The sequence below is a fragment of the Lates calcarifer genome, linkage group LG7_1 (assembly GCF_001640805.2).
Source record: "Lates calcarifer isolate ASB-BC8 linkage group LG7_1, TLL_Latcal_v3, whole genome shotgun sequence".
Lineage (NCBI taxonomy): Eukaryota > Metazoa > Chordata > Actinopteri > Centropomidae > Lates > Lates calcarifer.
This window is the reverse complement of record NC_066839.1, coordinates 11,096,140-11,114,093: the sequence shown is the minus strand read 5'-3', so window position 1 is coordinate 11,114,093 and position 17,954 is coordinate 11,096,140. Positions and strand designations below refer to the sequence as shown.

The 17,954-nt window shown below is 40.2% G+C and overlaps 2 protein-coding genes and 1 pseudogene across 3 annotated transcripts; all 3 read right to left on the bottom strand.

Moving 5' to 3' along the window:
* Window positions 1–2,016: 2,016 nt before the first annotated feature.
* On the bottom strand, window positions 2,017–3,846 carry tmem18 (transmembrane protein 18). The gene is made up of 5 exons (XM_018694569.2): window positions 3,666–3,846; window positions 3,378–3,495; window positions 2,743–2,797; window positions 2,537–2,630; window positions 2,017–2,410 (listed from the first exon to the last, which is right to left on the bottom strand). Exons 1-5 carry the CDS (start codon window positions 3,756–3,758, stop codon window positions 2,312–2,314), a joined length of 459 nt encoding a protein of 152 aa, XP_018550085.1. The 5' UTR covers window positions 3,759–3,846; the 3' UTR covers window positions 2,017–2,311.
* Window positions 3,847–4,041: 195 nt separating this feature from the next.
* LOC127142659 (uncharacterized protein C1orf115-like) lies at window positions 4,042–8,434 on the bottom strand (annotated as a pseudogene).
* Window positions 8,435–8,577: 143 nt separating this feature from the next.
* On the bottom strand, window positions 8,578–17,855 carry si:dkey-119f1.1 (Structural maintenance of chromosomes protein 6-like). Of its 2 annotated transcripts, none has more exons than XM_018694500.2 (27): window positions 17,739–17,855; window positions 17,212–17,350; window positions 16,912–17,047; window positions 16,215–16,320; window positions 15,438–15,574; window positions 15,246–15,307; window positions 15,088–15,168; window positions 14,869–14,970; window positions 14,577–14,696; window positions 14,336–14,434; window positions 14,040–14,186; window positions 13,821–13,909; window positions 13,522–13,686; window positions 13,242–13,420; window positions 12,669–12,870; window positions 12,358–12,472; window positions 12,043–12,203; window positions 11,630–11,765; window positions 11,441–11,521; window positions 11,184–11,354; window positions 10,828–10,965; window positions 10,489–10,634; window positions 10,259–10,384; window positions 10,040–10,145; window positions 9,590–9,742; window positions 9,305–9,402; window positions 8,578–9,059 (listed from the first exon to the last, which is right to left on the bottom strand). In XM_018694500.2, the coding sequence occupies exons 2-27, from the start codon at window positions 17,338–17,340 to the stop codon at window positions 8,963–8,965; spliced, it is 3,282 nt and encodes a 1,093-aa protein (XP_018550016.1). In that variant the 5' UTR covers window positions 17,341–17,350; window positions 17,739–17,855; the 3' UTR covers window positions 8,578–8,962. The 2 variants fall into 2 exon arrangements, with proteins under 2 accessions (XP_018550016.1, XP_018550017.1); XM_018694501.2 differs by having other exon boundaries at window positions 17,212–17,355; window positions 17,739–17,830.
* Window positions 17,856–17,954: the final 99 nt, after the last annotated feature.

Genomic DNA, 17,954 nt, shown 5'->3' with positions numbered 1-17,954 from the left:
AACGTTGTCTCATGCTTTTTGTCACGTACACACTGTTCCCCACCTTTCAGCTTGAACACTATGGTCATCTCCTCAGACCTCTGTCTGACAGGTGGTGTTTCTTTTATCCAAAGTGTTTTCACCCACAGGACTGCAGCTGACTGGGTTGTTGTGCAATGCACTGTTCTGCATGACAAACTCAAGGAAAGCAGCCATATCTGAGATATATGAACTGGTGACTTTGGCTGCAACTTTTACACCAATCAGAGCACAAGATTTAAACAAAGGATAGTGTCCATTCCAATCTTACTTTGAATTTGAAGAGATAAAACAACCCTCTTAAACTTCTATACTTAATCTTTCATTTAGACATGACTCATGTCTCTGGAGACATTGAGCTGGTTACATCAATTGCCATGTGTGTTGTGTGTGTGCATGCGTGTGTTTGTAACACCTGCTGTTGTTCAACAAAGGGAGGTCAGAGTGCAGATGTCAAAGTAGAGAGGTCCTCTAATGCTTATTCCCTTCAGAGGTGATCAGTTTTGCTAGCTGTCATAAAGGGGCCTCCCACCCAAGAGATAGAGCCTGGGTCAATGAGCACACCCTCGCTCACTCACCCACCCACCCACATACACACCCTTCTCCATCATCACCACCTCCATCAAAATAATAGACCTATTTCTCTTTCTCCCTCTCTCCATCATCCCAGGTAACTTCCAATCATGACTGAAATCCAATCATTCATGTCCAGACTTCATGGTCCCTGACAGACAAATGCAGGCAAAGCATGCCAACATATATCAGATGCATCTGGAAAAAAAATAAGGAGTGATATAAATAAAATAAAAACAACAGTAAGGTCTAGGTTAGACATCCTGTCAACTCTCTACAGAGATAAAAAGTAAAAAATGGAGCGTGAACTGAGGATAAAATTTCCCAAAGAACAGATCTTATGGAGAGCAGCACTTACAGTATGTCATGTCATTTAGTCCCTACTGCCCTCTAGTGGTGAACAAGCATTTATGTAAACCACAGGGAAATATTATCATCAAAAGAAATACAATGCTATTGTGCATTTTTCTTTGCTTTATTGTTTGCGAATTGAAATAAATGTCAAAATAAAATATTTTCTCCAAAAGGTATTTAATACGCAACCGTAAATGTCCTTTGGTCTGCAGGTATCTCTGCATATTGTACATTCTAGAGTTTGGAGTCAAAACAAATTTAATTAACAGATAGTCTCTGCTGATTTAACAAATAATTAATTAATGAATAATAACAGCATTACAAGCCAAGAAGCCAAAAGGTTGATTTACACATTAAGCCTGCCCACAGGCCTTTCCTCTGCCTCCTCAATGACAATGACAGTTGCTACTGTGATAAGAGAGCGCTCACAAACAGGCACTTTTGTGGGTCTGAGGCATACTGCTGCTTGTAAAGGTGTGTTTTCCCTTTTATGACAATGACAAAACTGTCTGCTATGAAAATGGCTTCCTGGTAGAGATGAAAGAGTCAAATCCCAGTATCATGAAACAGTCACCTGCCCCATGTGGAGGACTGTGCTCCCCTTGAAGACCTACTGACAGGTCATAAGACCTAAACCCCCCTGCTCTCCCTGCAGAAGCTGTTAGACCAGTTCAACTGATCCTAGCATGCAAAGCCAGTTAGGCTCGAGTGGCTATTTTAACTTAAATATTGTATCCAGCTCAGAGTAACCTGTTAATGGTTGTGGATTCAAATAAATAGAATGCAATAGCATCTGATCTGGATTTTCAAATATACAATTTCTGTCTTGTTTTGTTACTATGATTTAATGCATTGATTTCAAATTTAATACTTTTCTGTCAGTGAAGTGTTGAAAATGGGTTTAAGTTTAACTCAAGTGTTGTAATGTCCAAACACAAACCAGGCTGACACTTTGTTGTGCACAGTTTCTTGAGAAGACAAATTAGTTTCTTTTCCTCTCCATGGTTCATTTACTGCCCCGTTAGAGTCTTAAATTCTCATTCCCAGGCCATGAAATCAGTCACACAAACGTAATTCAAAAAATGCTTTATCTTTTTTTCACACATTTTAACACATTTTAAAACAACATTTAAATACAAAACTGTAACTGTCCTTTGGTCCTCATAAATCTTGTAGCACACAGCATTCTCAGCAGCCCCATCCAAAAGTCGTAACCAGAAACAGACATCCCGTCTTGACATCAATGAACAATCCTTTTTACAGTCACAAAGAAGGAATCTGCCCTCCATCTTAAATTTCAGGATTAGCAAAGGAGAGATTCTAAGCCCCTCTTAGTAAAGCCCATTTACGGACACGGGGACAGAGATCAGTCGTTTTTCTCTCTCTTCTCTCTGCGGGCCTTTCGCTTCAGTTGGAGCGTCTTCAGCTCAGTCATAGTGGAAAAGGTCCTGTACACCCACACCATCTGTAATTGTGTAACACATACAAACATACACATGAGTAGATGTTATCTGTGGCATACCAGCTGCTGAACAGTGCTTTAAGATTTGAATTTGATGTGACAAGATGGAAACTTAAAAGCGAAACTTACCACAATGATGACTGTGTTGAGCAGAAGAGGAATTGAATAAACCAAAGATATGAACATGCCCTTGGAATCAAAGTACTGGAAATTAGAAAAAGACCTGCAAATAGGAAGAAAGCATGATGAGAATTAGTTCACTATAGTGTGTGTCCAGCTAGCGCAGCTTCAATATGCATACTAGCTCCTGAAATACATCTGAACCATGGTCTTACCTCCAGTTCATAGCTGCCAGCTCATTTAGATATTCAGCACTATACACCATGCCAACTGTGGAGAGAGAAGTCATGTCAGGCTGCGATTATACACACTTCAGCAACAACACAATGTGTTTACTTGACACTTAACCCTTGCATATTCTTTGCTAACAAGATATACAGGATTTTATAAACAAATCCAAATCCATGGAAAATGAAAACTAGATACAGTATGTTGGCTCGGGCTAGTGTGCATAAAGAAATCTATATGCAAAACCAACAGAGCAATTTTTTGATATCTCAGATCAAAGTTTATAAACAATTAGATAGATTACCAGCACGCAGCTGTCATGTTCATTCTCTGTGTCATTTCAATGGTATTCTACATCTGTACTTGATTTGTTTTGCCAACAGAAATGTTACAAATATTTTATCTGTTGTTGATCTTAGAGAGGAGCAGATATTAAGAATCAGGTCATAGAATATCAGTAAACTGTCACTTAGTAGTGGTGGACTTCAGTTTATATTTTACTGTTATAACGTTAAATGTGGTTTGTTTAGCAAGTCCCTCTTCAGGCATGTCCCAAACTTGGCAAGCAGCATCTAATGATGTCCAATAATGTTACTGTCAATCATTTTTCTTTTCCACGTACCCATGAGCAGAAAGTGACAGATCTGAGCTCTGTAGTACTTGCAGGTCACCACCGTCAGACACAAACACACAATATGAAACACCACCAGCCCGATAAGCCATGGCTCCGACCACTGCACCTACAAACAGTAGATTAAATACATGAATAACACACAGTCGACAGGTGTTAGCAGAACTTGTTTAGTGAACTGAAATAAAACGCTACAGACGACGGGGGTCGATCTGCTAGCTGTGGGAGCTAACGCTAGCTTGCTAGTCTCTCGATTTGGGGATTAAACCTCTGACTTACAGACATGAGAAACGTCCATATTGACGTAATTCTTAAATTGCTGAAGCCGTCGATAGGGATAGAGCTGATATTCTCTGCTTTCACGTCCGTCATTTTCAGAAAACACTGAACTGGCCGCTGACTGTGCTTCAGCTAGGAGGTATCATGTAAACAAGACAAGACTGCGGAAGGAGCTCTTCTGTCGCAGGTGAAACACGTCACGGGGGAGACAATCTTTAATTTTTTTTATTTAAAGTATAGAAAAGTACTTTATGATATGAATGGCCAGACAAAGTATGTATTAAATTACAATAATACAGTAAACTAAAACGTTAGAATAACTTCATATGCTTATTAATTCTATATAGTCTGTTCATTTAAAATCATGAGAAAAACATAAGAATTTGACCATTTTGCTTTATGAATGTGATATTTCAAGTAAAATGCACAAATGAATTACATTAAAAAAAATCTATTATGTCTTCTTCAAAATAAAACAACAAATAGATTGTCTTCCAGTATAACAATAACAATCACACCTGTAATCCATATTCATCTGAAATCTTTCAAGTACAGACTGATCTTGTGTGTTAGGATGCATGTGTCACATCTTGCTTTTATTCATTCACTGTGTAAAAATGCCTTCATTCACCACGGGCAGAATGAGGGCACTTACACAAAAAGGCCTAATTAAAAACTCTTTTAGAAACAAAGCTGGTGTATTTCAAATGAGCTTTGTTGTGTTGCACATTTTATACTACAGTCCAACTCTAAATATCCTGACCTGCAAAATCTTCACTAATGAAGGAGCTCTCAGATGCACAAAAACACTACATTCTTAGCACAGAATCCTCACTTGCGTTCTGCAGCAATTTAGCCATGATCATCATTATCCATAATCATTAGTAGTCTGTTATTCATCTTGCAGCAGTGCTGAGACAGTCTGAGAACTGAGAAATACTGTTGGGGTCAGAGGTCTTGTTGCTCCACTCTGAGAGGAGCAGCAGGTGGGGTGGCCTGGTTTCTCTCTCTCACAGTGTGTGTGTGTGTCCACATTCTTTCAGCCTAGATTTGTTCCTTTTTTTTCAGGTGTGTCACTGATGATCACGTCCTTGTTAAGTCTTTCCTGTCTGTAAATCCCTTTAAGAAGTGTTTCCCCTGATTCACTCCATCTGCAGCTACAGTAAACATCCATGAGTTCCACATTCCCACTTTATCCCTCTGCAAACATACAACCACCAGCCTCTGACTTACAGCTTCTCTTAAAAAGTGTACCAGTGTCTAAGCTAAGGGTTAATAAGTGCATGTGATTTAGGTACAAGGAGGACATGTAGAGAGCATTAGGTCAATGCTAAGAGCAATTGTTCAGCCTCAGTCTCTAATTTTATGATCCTAAAAATGTACTTTTCTGCAACTCTGATTAACTCTGGGTCACAGTAGACTGTATATCTTGAACACAGACAATGATCAACAACAACATGTCTTTTTTCACAGAAGACATTTTAACACATCACAGTATGGAAAGGACAGGTGTAAATAATGAAACTAATGATGACTGGGACAGTTTGAACCATCCTCAATGTGAAAAGTAACACATGTTTTTTCTACAAGTCAAAATCTGATGTGAAAAAGGCCTATTTTACAAATAACATTATAACATATTTTCTTCACATCAGACAAAACATATCAGTTAGTTTTTGATTAAAATTTGTGGAAACATGTAAAAAAAAAAAAATGTAATTTCAAATACACAAACATTATAAACATCAAGAGTCTTTGGTCAGTGTCCTTGGATTGCTGATATATACATCACAGCTTGTAAAAGAAACTGTAGGAGATTCACGCAGATCAGCTCAGGTCCTGTTCCTGCCTGGATGAAAGTCAGGGACAAAAGTAGCTGCCACCGTGATCGGAGTAGAGTAGCCGAGGGCAAAGTTGTACAGCCCAAGCAGTAGACACTTCCAGGTGGAGACGAAGTGCCTTGCCAACATTCTGAAAGGCAAAACCAGCTGTAGATTCATTTTATCTGTAGATACTAATTATTCAAAATGTGTCATTTGTCATTCAGAGACACATGTGAAGGTAAATTAAACATGGATCAAGGCTGAGTCACAAACTGTGTTTAGCACCAAATGTGATTATTTCTCCCATAGATTCTGAACACAATCATGTCAATGATTTAACAGAAATGGGTTAAATAAATATTTTTCACAATTTGAGATAGAATCTGTTCAAATCTGTTCACAGTAAGACTGTGTATGTGACAGTTTAGAACAATAGCACAGCAGGGGGAGAGGCACAGTCTGTTTTTAAACATAAAATGTAAATGTGGAGTCTATTGTCTCCTGTACTGTTTGAACAGGAAAGGGCTGTCCAGCCAAAGCGGATACAGGAAGTCAGGTGTTTTAGAAAAATAAACCAGAAACAATCCTACTTCCTCAATGTGGTATGAGGTAAAAATGACTCTGCTTACCACTTAACAACTTAAAACTGATGATTATTGAACCAACTATCAAACTAATCTAAATAGCATACACACCATGTAGGCCCAATAGCATAATAATATATATATATATTTTTTTTAAAGAAAGATAGTAAGTGGATCTTGGTTAAGATTGTTTTTGTAAAACTATCTCCAAGATCAAGAATGAACTTCACACTCAAGTATTAAAAGCAGCCTGTTGCTCATTTATGATTTGTTTACTTGGCATCCTTCAGCATATTTTCACAGATTTATGGAAGCCACGACTGTCTGCTGACAGTCTATTTATTCTCAGTACAAACACACACGTGTCAGGTCACAGATAAACTTTTTATATTAATATTGTTTGTTCAAGGTCACATACCATGAGCCACTTCTTTATAAATCTCATGTGATTATAGGTCATAAAGAAATTCCACCAGTAAACATGTTGTCAAACCCGCCTGCTCATGACATTAATCACACTGTTGTGATTATTAACCTGAGAATTTGGTAATTTAGATAAAACTTCGTATCTTTAAAGTGTTGCAGTTCTTCAGTCATTAACAGTGTATTTGAATAATTTCAGAGAGGCTGATTGATGCCACATTTAAAAAAACAAAGAACAATTTTTCAACTTACCCACACTGGAACTGCAAGAAAAGACACAAATTTAATCAGTTTCTTCTTTAAAGTTTCTTCTTCATTACAGTACCATAGTATAAAAAGTCATGCATTCACACTCAGTGGAACTGAATGTTATTAATGTGCACCCATGTAGATATGCATCAGTTTGGAAGTTGAGTCTTATTACCAAACTATTATAATTTAAGATGGTATAAATACAGTTAATATTCAACAGCCTAATACTCGTTTATGATTTGTTTACTTGACATTTTACTCAACATTTTACAGCATCTATATAACCCAGCTGATAAGGATTCTGTTGTTATTGTAGTAATGTAATATCTGTTTGAAGTCACATTCCATGAGACATTTCCTGATCAATCAGATGAGTGTACAAAGCAATCTGTGCAGTAAATAGACTTCAAAGGATTCTTCTTGGACTCCACAGGCTTGATTGTACTTCTCCTTAATCAAAAGAAGTGACTGGGTAAAGCTGAATTACAAACACAGGCAGAGTATTTTTCCTGATCCACACAGCTGTAATATTTATGTGATAATTGGGATGGACTGGGATAAAAGCTGATCATGCGTGTGTCATTTTAGGTTTATGACCCTCTACTGATCTTTGAACTCCAAAACTGTCAACAGTTCAGCGGTCAAAATATTTTTTGACGAGTAATTAGCTCAATAATCAGAAACCTCAGCCCGATTTTTCTGGGAAAATTGGGTTGATTATACAGTAACAGCACCAAAACAGCCCACATGTGGTAATGTGTTGCATGCAAGTTTTGCAGTTTTCCCAGTAATTAAGAGAATAATTTGATTAGAATTATTCTCTTAGATTAGAATAATTTGAAGCTGATTGATGCCATATTGAAAACAACTGTGATTTACATCTTCACTTACTCCCACAGAAGCTACAAAGAAAAGACAAAAAGGGCAGGAGATGAAGGATCTTCATAAGACCAGACCTACACCATCAGAATGCACATGTAATGTAAGTTCATAATTATTATCATTTTAAGAAAATGTAAATAATGAACACTAACCTTCTTCACTTTTTTGTACTTCTCTTTCCTCCTTTTCTTTTTCTCCTCCTCTGCCATGACTCGTGCCTCATCATCCACCAGTGGCTCGTACTTCTCTGGCACAAAGGCAAAGTGTATCTCTCTGTGGCTCTTCTCATTTTGGCTGCTGTCATCTGCCACCGGCTGGCTGTCGCTGCAGTCAGAGTCCCCAATGCTCTCCTCCTCGCAGTCCACATGTCGTCGATACTTTGCTGCTCCTGCACTCACCAGGGTCTCACCTGGTGATGCTACTAAATTTCTGTTAAACAGCCTCGACGGAAGAGATTTAGGCTTCATGTTTTCGGCTTGCTGCAGTTCTCAGGGATTTAATGAACAAGTACCACTTTCCTCAGGAGGTCAGGTATGTTGTCAACAGTGGTTATGTGCATGAGTGGAAGTGCATTTCAGTGGACCGCCTTGTGTGGGAGCTTTGGCACAGAGCCCTTAAAGGTGCAAATCCTTCCTGCTCACAAGACTGACCTTAATAGGTCTCAGGGTTTCAGGTTGAATGTTTTAATGCAGAGCTAAATCAAAATGACTTTTATCCAGGGAATAATAAGTAGAGCCGAGGAAAACAGAAAGGATAATGTGTTTACTATGTCATGCCAATTTGAGGTCAAAAAGAAAGGGAATGTGAATTATGACCTACTTAGCAATTTCATACATACATATATTTATGCATATTTAGATACACACACACACACACACACACACACACACAATCCTGCCTGTGCCCTGAAATATGTTTCAATGCATAAAAAGCCCCGTCAACACTGCATTTGTTTACACACTTGTTTGGTTTAATGAATAACATTAAATAAACAACCTAACAATTTTCAAGTCATTTTAAGTTATTTTGACAAAGAATATAAAAAATATTTCTCCCTGTACAAACCCCTTGGTATAATTCAATGTTATTGTACAAAACATTTACTGTGTTGCCGCTGAAACACAATTTTGAACCATTTTTCTTAATATTACTGTGACAAAGAACTTGATGGATCAAGAGCAACATGTGGCTAGACTTAACATTAACAACTATTCCATAAAAGCAGGAATCAGTGTACAACTCTGTGGCCTGTCCTGGTGTCAGAGTCAGGGAGGGTCTCAGCACGTGCTAATGGTCTAATCACCTCATTTGATTCTAAAGTGAGCTAGCGATACTACTGGTCTTCGTCTTGATTTCTTTGTGCGTTGTTCTGGCTGCGGTCTGGATCTTTCAGTCGCAGGATGCGGATGATTTTGCTCTCAGGAAGGGTGCTGAAAAAACAGGAGAAGAAAAGCGACAAAGATGACAATGTGGCAATAGCTTTGAGGTTAAGAGGCTTGTGCTCTTTCCCAGGGAAATCATTCAGGGCATGGCCTTTATTACAGAATGGATTAGTCTATCATAGCTCATTTACTAAGATAATACACAGCAACTAAGTCAATAAATCAGTATCTGGGTGGTCAAACTCCTTTGATATAAAAATATATAAACAACAGGATGTAGTAACAGTGATTACCTCATGCTCTGTGGGGTGAGGAAAATGAACTGTCTGTATCGTTGACCAGCAGCCACCTTCAGCATCATGTCCATTGATATCCTCCTGTTCACCATGTCCTAAATGAACAAGAACAGTGAGATGAATACAGTGAGACAATTCTGCTATTGTCAAGGGACGTACATATGAACTTCCCCTCTAAAGCCTGCAGTGTTTTCTGCTATGACTAGAGATGCTTTCATTTCAGTTTATGTGTTTCATATCTCGACAGACATAACAACACCAATAGAAACAGTCTCTTATTACCATGTAAACATCAAACTCGTCGAGGCAGCGGAAAGGCGCCTCTGTGATGGCCCAAAGAGAGAGCACAAAGCAAACAGTGGAGAAGGAGCGCTCGCCTCCGGACAGAGAGCGCATGTCGCTCAAGTCGGCCTTGTTTCCCTGACCTGGCTGCACCTACACACGAGAAAGCTTTGTTGTTAGTGTTTCACTTTACCTGGCCAAGAAGCTGAAGCAGTCATGTCTCATGCTTTTCTGAGTAATGACAATCAATAAAAAATTAAAGCTTATACTTCAACGTTGCTGCTGGATCTTTTAGTCTGTTAAAAGATGTCTGGAATATATATTATAAAAACTCATGTGACCTACAGCTGTTACACAATCCACCAAAAAATAACACTTATATGTAAATCTGTAGAGGGAAACTGAGGCTTTACAGTGTTGTCCAACTGACAAACCAAAAGTCCTTCTTACTGTGATGGAGAGGGTTTCATTCTTGTGGTCAAAGGTCATACTTCCAGTATAGCCTCTCTGGGCTAGCATGCTGTCAAAGTAGTATTTGCAGCGGGCAGAGAGGAACCTAAGACCACAAGAGATGCAGAGAAAAAGGGGAAGGAAGAAAAATATGTAAATAAACAGGGAAGGAGACAGAGGTCACAGCGAAGAGGTTTATTTTTTGGTTTGACTACTTGCCTCCTGAGCTCAGCATAAACCTGGAGTCTCTGGTTCATAACACTGTCGAGGCTTTTGATGAAGCTATTGAGGTTCTTCATTTGCTGTGCTAGGTTCTTGTAGCTCTCCAGAGCCTCATGGTACTGCCTAGATGTGTGTATGGGGGGGGTGGAGGCATTTCATTGTAGTGTCAATTAAAGGAAAATTGGTTGTGTCATTTGTCATTTACTACAGCGGTTGAGGTGACTGACCTCACAACCTCCTCGCGGTTCCCCTGTTGTTGCTTCTGGGTAGAGATCTTAACTTTGAGGCGGTTGATCTCGCTATCAAGACTCCTGGCTGTTCGACGCACTTCCAGGCGCTCTGGACAGATCTCTGTGGCCTTGGACACTGATGTCTGAACCACAGGGTGAAACAAACCATCAATCTCTGACACGAAATGCAGGTAAAACTACAAGGCACACACGTTTTTAACACTCTCAAAGAAGACAGAATGACCAGAAATGTCATTTCAGAAACAAAAGAAAATTCAAATAAATGCCAAATGATCTTTGCTTTTAGTCCAGTATGAGCTCCTCTGTATGGTGTACCTGAAGTTCCCGCTCCTTGCTTTCCAGGTTGGCTTCGAGGGTCTGGATGTTGCAGAGATGGGCGCTGCGCTTCTCGTCATAGTGTTTCTTGTGATGCTTGCACTTCATCGCCTCCTGGTCAGTCTTACTCAGCTCCTCCTGTAGTAGGACGAAAGGACAAGTACACAACAAATAACCACAGGCACTTAAACCTATTAAAATGGGGATGGCGTCCCTATGGTGAGGCTGTGCTAAGACTACTCACCAAATGACTGGGATACTGATCCTCTAACCTTTATCAAGAAGTAGTGCAATGTTACTCTTTTACTGTAAACAGAGAAGAAGCTTTTTTTCATTATCTTAAAGCCTTTCAGTACCTTGATTGAGTCGGCTTCCTCCGCGATGGTGTTGATCCGCTCTTTGTGCTGCTTGTACTCGCGCTCTGCCTTCTCATAGGAGGCCTTGTGGTCAGTCATCTGAGTCCGTGCCTCCTCATACTCGTCGCGCTTGGACGAGATCTTAGTAATGATCTCCTGAAGATCCTCCTCCTGTGGAAGAAAGTATTTTTTTAACAGCAACATATGATGTGGATCACATCTATGTATTGCACTGTACTGATGCGTGGTGCACAAACCAGGGGCCTGAGGTCTTCTGACTGAGGCTCCTCCACATTCTGTAGGTCTGTCAGCTCCAGCTCGAGTTTCGTGGCTTTATCCTAAATGAGTCACACAGACTTCATCAGCAAATTCATAGTCTCAATGTTTCATAATATCCTGGGTACAGAAAGAGATCAATACTGACGAGTAATAGGTAAAATTGTTACTTTGGTAGTCTTCTGCTCTATATGAGCTCTTCTCAGCAGCCCTTCATTCTGTTTGAGGTCTTCATCCAACCTTCTCATGTGTTGTTGGAAGCGATTTGCCTGAGCGTCCTGGTTCTCCATCTCCCTCTGCAAATGCCTGAGAGGAAAGACAGAAACCAAGAGAGGGTGTAAGAGACAGAGTGAAAGAGACAGAGGAGATACTAAGATAGAAAACAAGAGCGCAGAATTATACAACCGCTCCCTGTTGTGATATATATTCATATCTAAATAACCGAAGCAAATTAATTCCAGCCTCTATGTTGCTTTTGTTCCAAGTTGGATTCCTTTTATCAAACACTACAACACTGAGAAGTCAATAGGAGATGCCCTGGTGACCGAAGGTATCCAGTCTAACCTCACACACAGACACACACCTGATCTCCTCTTCAACATCTCCTGAGAGGTAGTTGGCTCTTGTCTGCTCAGCAGTGTAACTGCGATTATTGAAGATCTGGTCTCCCTCCTTAGAAAAGGCCTGGGTACAGTTCCGAGGAGGGTTTCTGCCCTGCATCACTCTCCGGGCCTCTGTCCGATTCTACAAACGCACACCAAAAGCAAAATCCATGTTAATGCACCAAACCTTCAGAAAAATAGAAACTAAAACTGTGGTTACTCGCCACCTCTGTGGTCTTTGCAGATAGTTCACATGGAATATCTGGGATTTTTCTAGTGAAAAAACTGCTTGTTACCTTAATGAGTAGAATGCTCTCTATACCCCTTTGATCGATCAGGCAATTGGCCACAACTGGGTCCTCAATCTCTAGAGCTTGAAGCACAGAGGGGTATTCAGGGTGATTCACAGCCCTGACACAAAAGACAAAACACACCAAGATCACTTGATTATAACTCTTCAGATATTCTTGCAGGGTTAAAGTGATATTTCACACAAAATGTATATTTTAGACTCAATCCCACCTGTGGTCAGCTTCAATCAAAATGTACCCTATCAATTTGCTACAGCAGAATAAAAGCATGAAAAACATAATGCACATGTCCTCACTTCTTTCTTGTATCATGGACTTGTGGGAGGAACTGGCTGGTAATGATGGTAGGTCTGCGGCCTCCTGGGAACATTTTGGTCATGAGGCCCTGTAGCACCCTCTCATCCTCGTGGTTATCACAGGTGAAGGCAAGCAGCTGGCCTTTAAGACAAACCTCTATAGCCAGGGCCAGCTCTGGGTCCTTCAGGCTAATAAGGTAACCTGTAGAAGGGAATGAAATGTAAAATATAAAAAGAAAATGCAATTTGGGTACAATTCTGTCATTTTCAGGCACTCAAAGCAACAATTTTCTGGGTCTTAAATCTGAGATTAACAAGAATATCAGAGGCAGATACTGGGAGTGTTGCATTGTTCCTATAACTTTATAGTAGAAACTGTTGATGACTGCTGGGCCTTGCAATCTTTAATTATTCACCAAGAAGTCACAAAACAGGGAAATACACTGTCATAGCCATAAATTCTGCTCCTTTCAGTCTTAAATTCCCACTGAATAATATTAATGGGAATATGCTGTAATATTTTGACCATATTATTCTGTATGTTCTTGTCTACACCTGGACACCAAGTCTTACCCAGAGGTCCTCTGGGTTTGTGCTTAAACTGGCCCCTTCTGTGAGCATCATCAATGGCAGTGAGCAGCGCGGGCATGTGATCTCCAAAACGCCGCAGCCGATTAGAGCGGCTGCTCTCCATAGTCTGCAAGTTCCTCCTGTTGGCTTCGATGGACCTCTGAACCACTCCATGTTCTCTCCTGAAGACAGGAGGAGGTAAGAATTTTATTATGTTAGAGGCTAATTTCACAGACAAGCACACATTTAATTTCTTTTTGGTGCCCTGTTTCTATTTCCTCACCTCATCTTTCCTTGTTCTTCCTTGGCACGGCTGCAAGCGTGCTGATACTGGTCGATCTGCTGGCCCAGAGTGGAAATGTGATGTTTCAGCTTCTCCAGCTCGGCCTGTATCTGCTCCATACGCTGTGTCCTGGCCTGACTCTCCGCTCCCGTCGTCTGACTGATGCTGGAGATGAGAAAACAAAGTGATAACAAAAATTAGAAGATGGAATGAAAAACACAGGGGAGTTAACACAGAATGAAAACATGTCCCAGCTTGAATGCAACACGGACGGACGGGAAAACAAGATGAAGTCATACCTCAGCTTGAGGTCATTTATCCTTGAGGACAACTGAACCTTGTCCTTTTCCAAGTCCCTCAGGTTCGCTTTGCATCGATGGACAGTGACCTAGAGTGCACACATAAATGAAGAACACAAGCCATTTACAAAGTTACACAACAAGCGTCACAATGATAACAGTAACTTTCACCCGCTCTGCTCTAGATCATATGTGACAGATAAATCATGAGAACCTGACCTCGCTGGATTTGAGAAGACTATTACGTTTCTGGGCTTCAGCCTTGAGCTCAGCACATTTGGGCTGCAGCTCCTGGACTTGCTGGGTGATCCCCTCCAACTGTTCCTGGATCTGCTTGTATTTCTTCTCAGCCTCGTCGACCTTGTTCTGCATGATCAGACCAGCGAAGCAGGAGGTTATGGGTTAGAGGATAGAGGACCATGCATGGACAAGTGCAAAGATTTCTGATGATGACAATCAAATACATGGTGCTTTTGACACACAACTTTATGGTGAATACTGCAGAGGTATCATACCTTCCATTCCTCCACCTTCTCATCGTATTTCTGCGTTGAGTGTCTGTCTGCCCGCAGCTTCTCCTTCATCGGCTCCAGCTCCTTCTCCATCTCTGCCACCTGCAAATGTCATTGATATGTAAATGAATGATCTTTTATGTAATTACTGTACTAGTCCAGCTGTCACTGGGACATAGGGGAATGGATAAAAAGGGTTGGAAATTCCAAACTGAGAGGGAAAAATGAGAGACAATGATCTCACCAAAGCCCAAGCCATCTGCTTCTGCAACTCTTCCAGTTTGGTGTGCATTTCATCAAGCGATGCCAGGCTCTTGTAACGATCTTCTTTCTCCAGATACTTCCGCTTCAAGTCTTTCAAGCACTGAAACAGTCACATAAACATATATAATCAAATAAAAGTACTATGCAACTGAGCTCATAATTAAAGGATAACAAATTCTATCCACAATGAAGCCTAAAATGGCTTAATAGTATTTATCATAGTCCTGTATCAATATCATTAAAAATGAACATGTGAGATGACTAATTCTTACTTCAGTATTTTGCCCCACTTTATCCTCTGTGACATGCTTAGTGGTTTTGATGTAGACAAAGTCCTCTCTCATCTGCTCCAGTTGTGTGGCTTTCATAAAAAACTAAAAAGAGGAAGGAAGAAAGTCTGCATCAGTCAAAGTTGACTAGAACAACAGATAAGAGGTTTTCATTTAAAAATATAGTCATATAGTGGCTAGTTATAATGACTTTTGACAAACCTTGTACTTGTCCCCCTCTCCTTTAGAGTGTAGGAAGTATTTGCTCATTTCCTGAGTGAGAACTGACACAGGATTGTTGACCTTTGGAAGAATACAAATTAATAATGACTCCTTCTCACCAAGAATATTGTAATGTTTAGGACTTGCATTGCTCATACCTGAATATTAAAATTGTCCAGAATGGACATGAGCTCCTCCTTTTTAGTTGAGACAAGTTGTCCTTCAAGAAGAGAAAAAAAAGTTCATGAATCTTTAATGCTTGATGAGAATTAGTTAATAGTCAAATAAATGAAGTGGTCTTTAAACAAAGTAGGAAAAATTAGAAATCCATAACCTTTCATGGTCTTTACCTGACTTGTTCCTCAGTTTATAGGTTCTCAACCCGTCACGTGTTATTCTCAGGTCAACAATGATGGCTGGACCATACACCTCAGGTTTGTATGCGTCCCTTCCTATGTTACGCAGGGTAATCGATACATCGGCTGAGCTGAGGAAACGGTAACACGCATTAAATCCATTCTATCTAAAGAGAGATTACTTTCATGTGTGACCCTTTGTGCGCAGCTCAGTTTCACATTTATGATGCGATACGAGAGTCCTGCTCTCTCTAAAAGACAACAGACAATTTATGCATTTGTAGTGTTTTAAAAATCATCTCATATTGATCACCTCAATCAAATGTATAGGTTGTTGTAGTACTGTTATGATTAAGAAAAGACATACACTGGAAAACACTAACAGAGCACCTGTGAAACATTATAATTATCTGCACTATGTTTGCATTAACATTATGCCAAAAGTTTAACACTGGAAATGTTTTAAAATGTTAATTCTGCATTTTTTAATTACAGTGAACTCTATTTAAAACTATTCTGCTATGGACTTGTTTGAACCTCACTGTTCTTACTTTGAACACTGTGTTCCTGACCAGATACACTGCATCTTTTAGCTGTGCTTTGGTGCTTTGATCTTCTGCAAGCAAAGATGTTAGGAGTTTGGGCAGGAGGGGCCACAAGGTCATATACACAGAATTTTTGCCCTTACAGCCTGTAGCTACTTTTAAGGGCCAGTTAATCAGTTAAGATACAGTGTAACAGAAAATAATGTTAATGTGGTACGAGGTTTACCTTTCTCCTTCTTTCACAAAACCCTTGAGGGATGATCCTCTGTTTGTGGCCTGTGCATTCCCACCTAAAGCAACTATGAGGGCAGTCAGGACAGCGCTCTTTCCACCTGTTACACAAGCGGTTTGTGCACAGAAAAAAAAAGGGAACACTGTAATTAACAGAGGAGAAAGAAGCACTTGCACAAGATGATGAATGTTTACAGTGAGACCTGTGAATTTAATGGCCACGAAGCAGCACATATTAAACACCGTAGTATAAAGAAAGGGATACATTTCACAATCAAGCATTGCACATGTGCAGCAATAAAGATTAAAGTTAAGAGTGAGCATGTTACACTCGAAACACAGCTGACCTTTATCAGACATATGGTTATAGTAAATCAAGATAAAGACCTGCCAGGACACAGCACCAGAGAAAACGCTGAGTTTCTGTCCTGTTAAAAGATGGTAACAGTAGCTTAACTCCTTCATAACGAGTTGAGCCTGACAACTGGTCTGGGACAAGAGGCTATGATCATATTAATCTGCCACATAACAAGTTAGGGCAAGTTTAGGGAATCAGTTGCCATGACAGCAATGCCAGACAGACTTTCAGTACACCTAGTTCCTGGACTGGGAAACAAAGGTTTCTTTTAATTTCAGTTCAAAAGATCTGAATACTTTGTGGAATAACATTCTGGTTAAGTAGTTTCACTCACTTCCATTGTTGCCAACAACAAAGTTGACGTTGGAACCAAATGTGAATGGGCCTAGGAGTGAATGGCACATGAAGTTCTTCAATGTGATGCTCTCCACAATCCCTGCATCACTCACCACCTCACGGGCACAGTGCACCTGAACATAGGTTATCTCTGTCACTTCACTCCATATACAGTATGATACAAATGTGTCTTATCTCAGAGAGTGCAACAGGATTGTAAAGAAACAAAAATTATATATAGTTTCTTTGTAGAGAGAAAAGTTTGAAGAATTCGTGGCATGACAGTGACTGTACAAACCTGTGCACTCAGTAGAGGATCATCCTCGTCACCATCAGCAACGTTTTCATCCTCCTCTTCTTCCTCTTGCACAGGTTTGGCCCGTTTGCTGGCGTTTTCACTAACTGAGCTGCTTTTCCTCTTAGACATCCTAGCCCACCTACTCTTCGGGAGAAATGAAAGTGAAAGAAAACAGTCACCGGATTTACTAGCATGGAGCACTGCGGTTAGTTGAACTTTAAACAGCGGCTCCAATTCTCCGGCTACAACGCTATTGTCACATTTCTTGGCTTTGCTAACTGGCGCAACGCCTTTCGGCAACTTTCATGTGATGCGGGATTTCAGTTACGTTGAGTTAAACCAAAATACTGACAACAGTAACCGTTAGGTTAGCCAAGTTACAGAACTAGCTTAGCTGGCTAACTAACGCTACATGCTAAACATAAAGTTACTGTGTAGCCAGATAGCAGTTGATTATTTTGTGGTTGGTTTCGCATCGATATAAGAAACTGAGAGGACCGATATGATAGCTTATGGAAACTACTTACCTAGTTTACAGCAGCCGAACACAACACAGCTGATCACAGTGAGGACCGCCGGGCAGAATTCGCGCTCAGTATTCTCCCTGAAGTCTCGCGTGACTAGAAGGCATGTTTTTTTCTTTAATAGAAAGACTTTTGATTTATGTAACGTAAAGTAAAAGCAATCGGTCCTTGCAGTTTCATTTCTATTTTTGAACCCTTGCCAGTCACTGCTGCTATAAA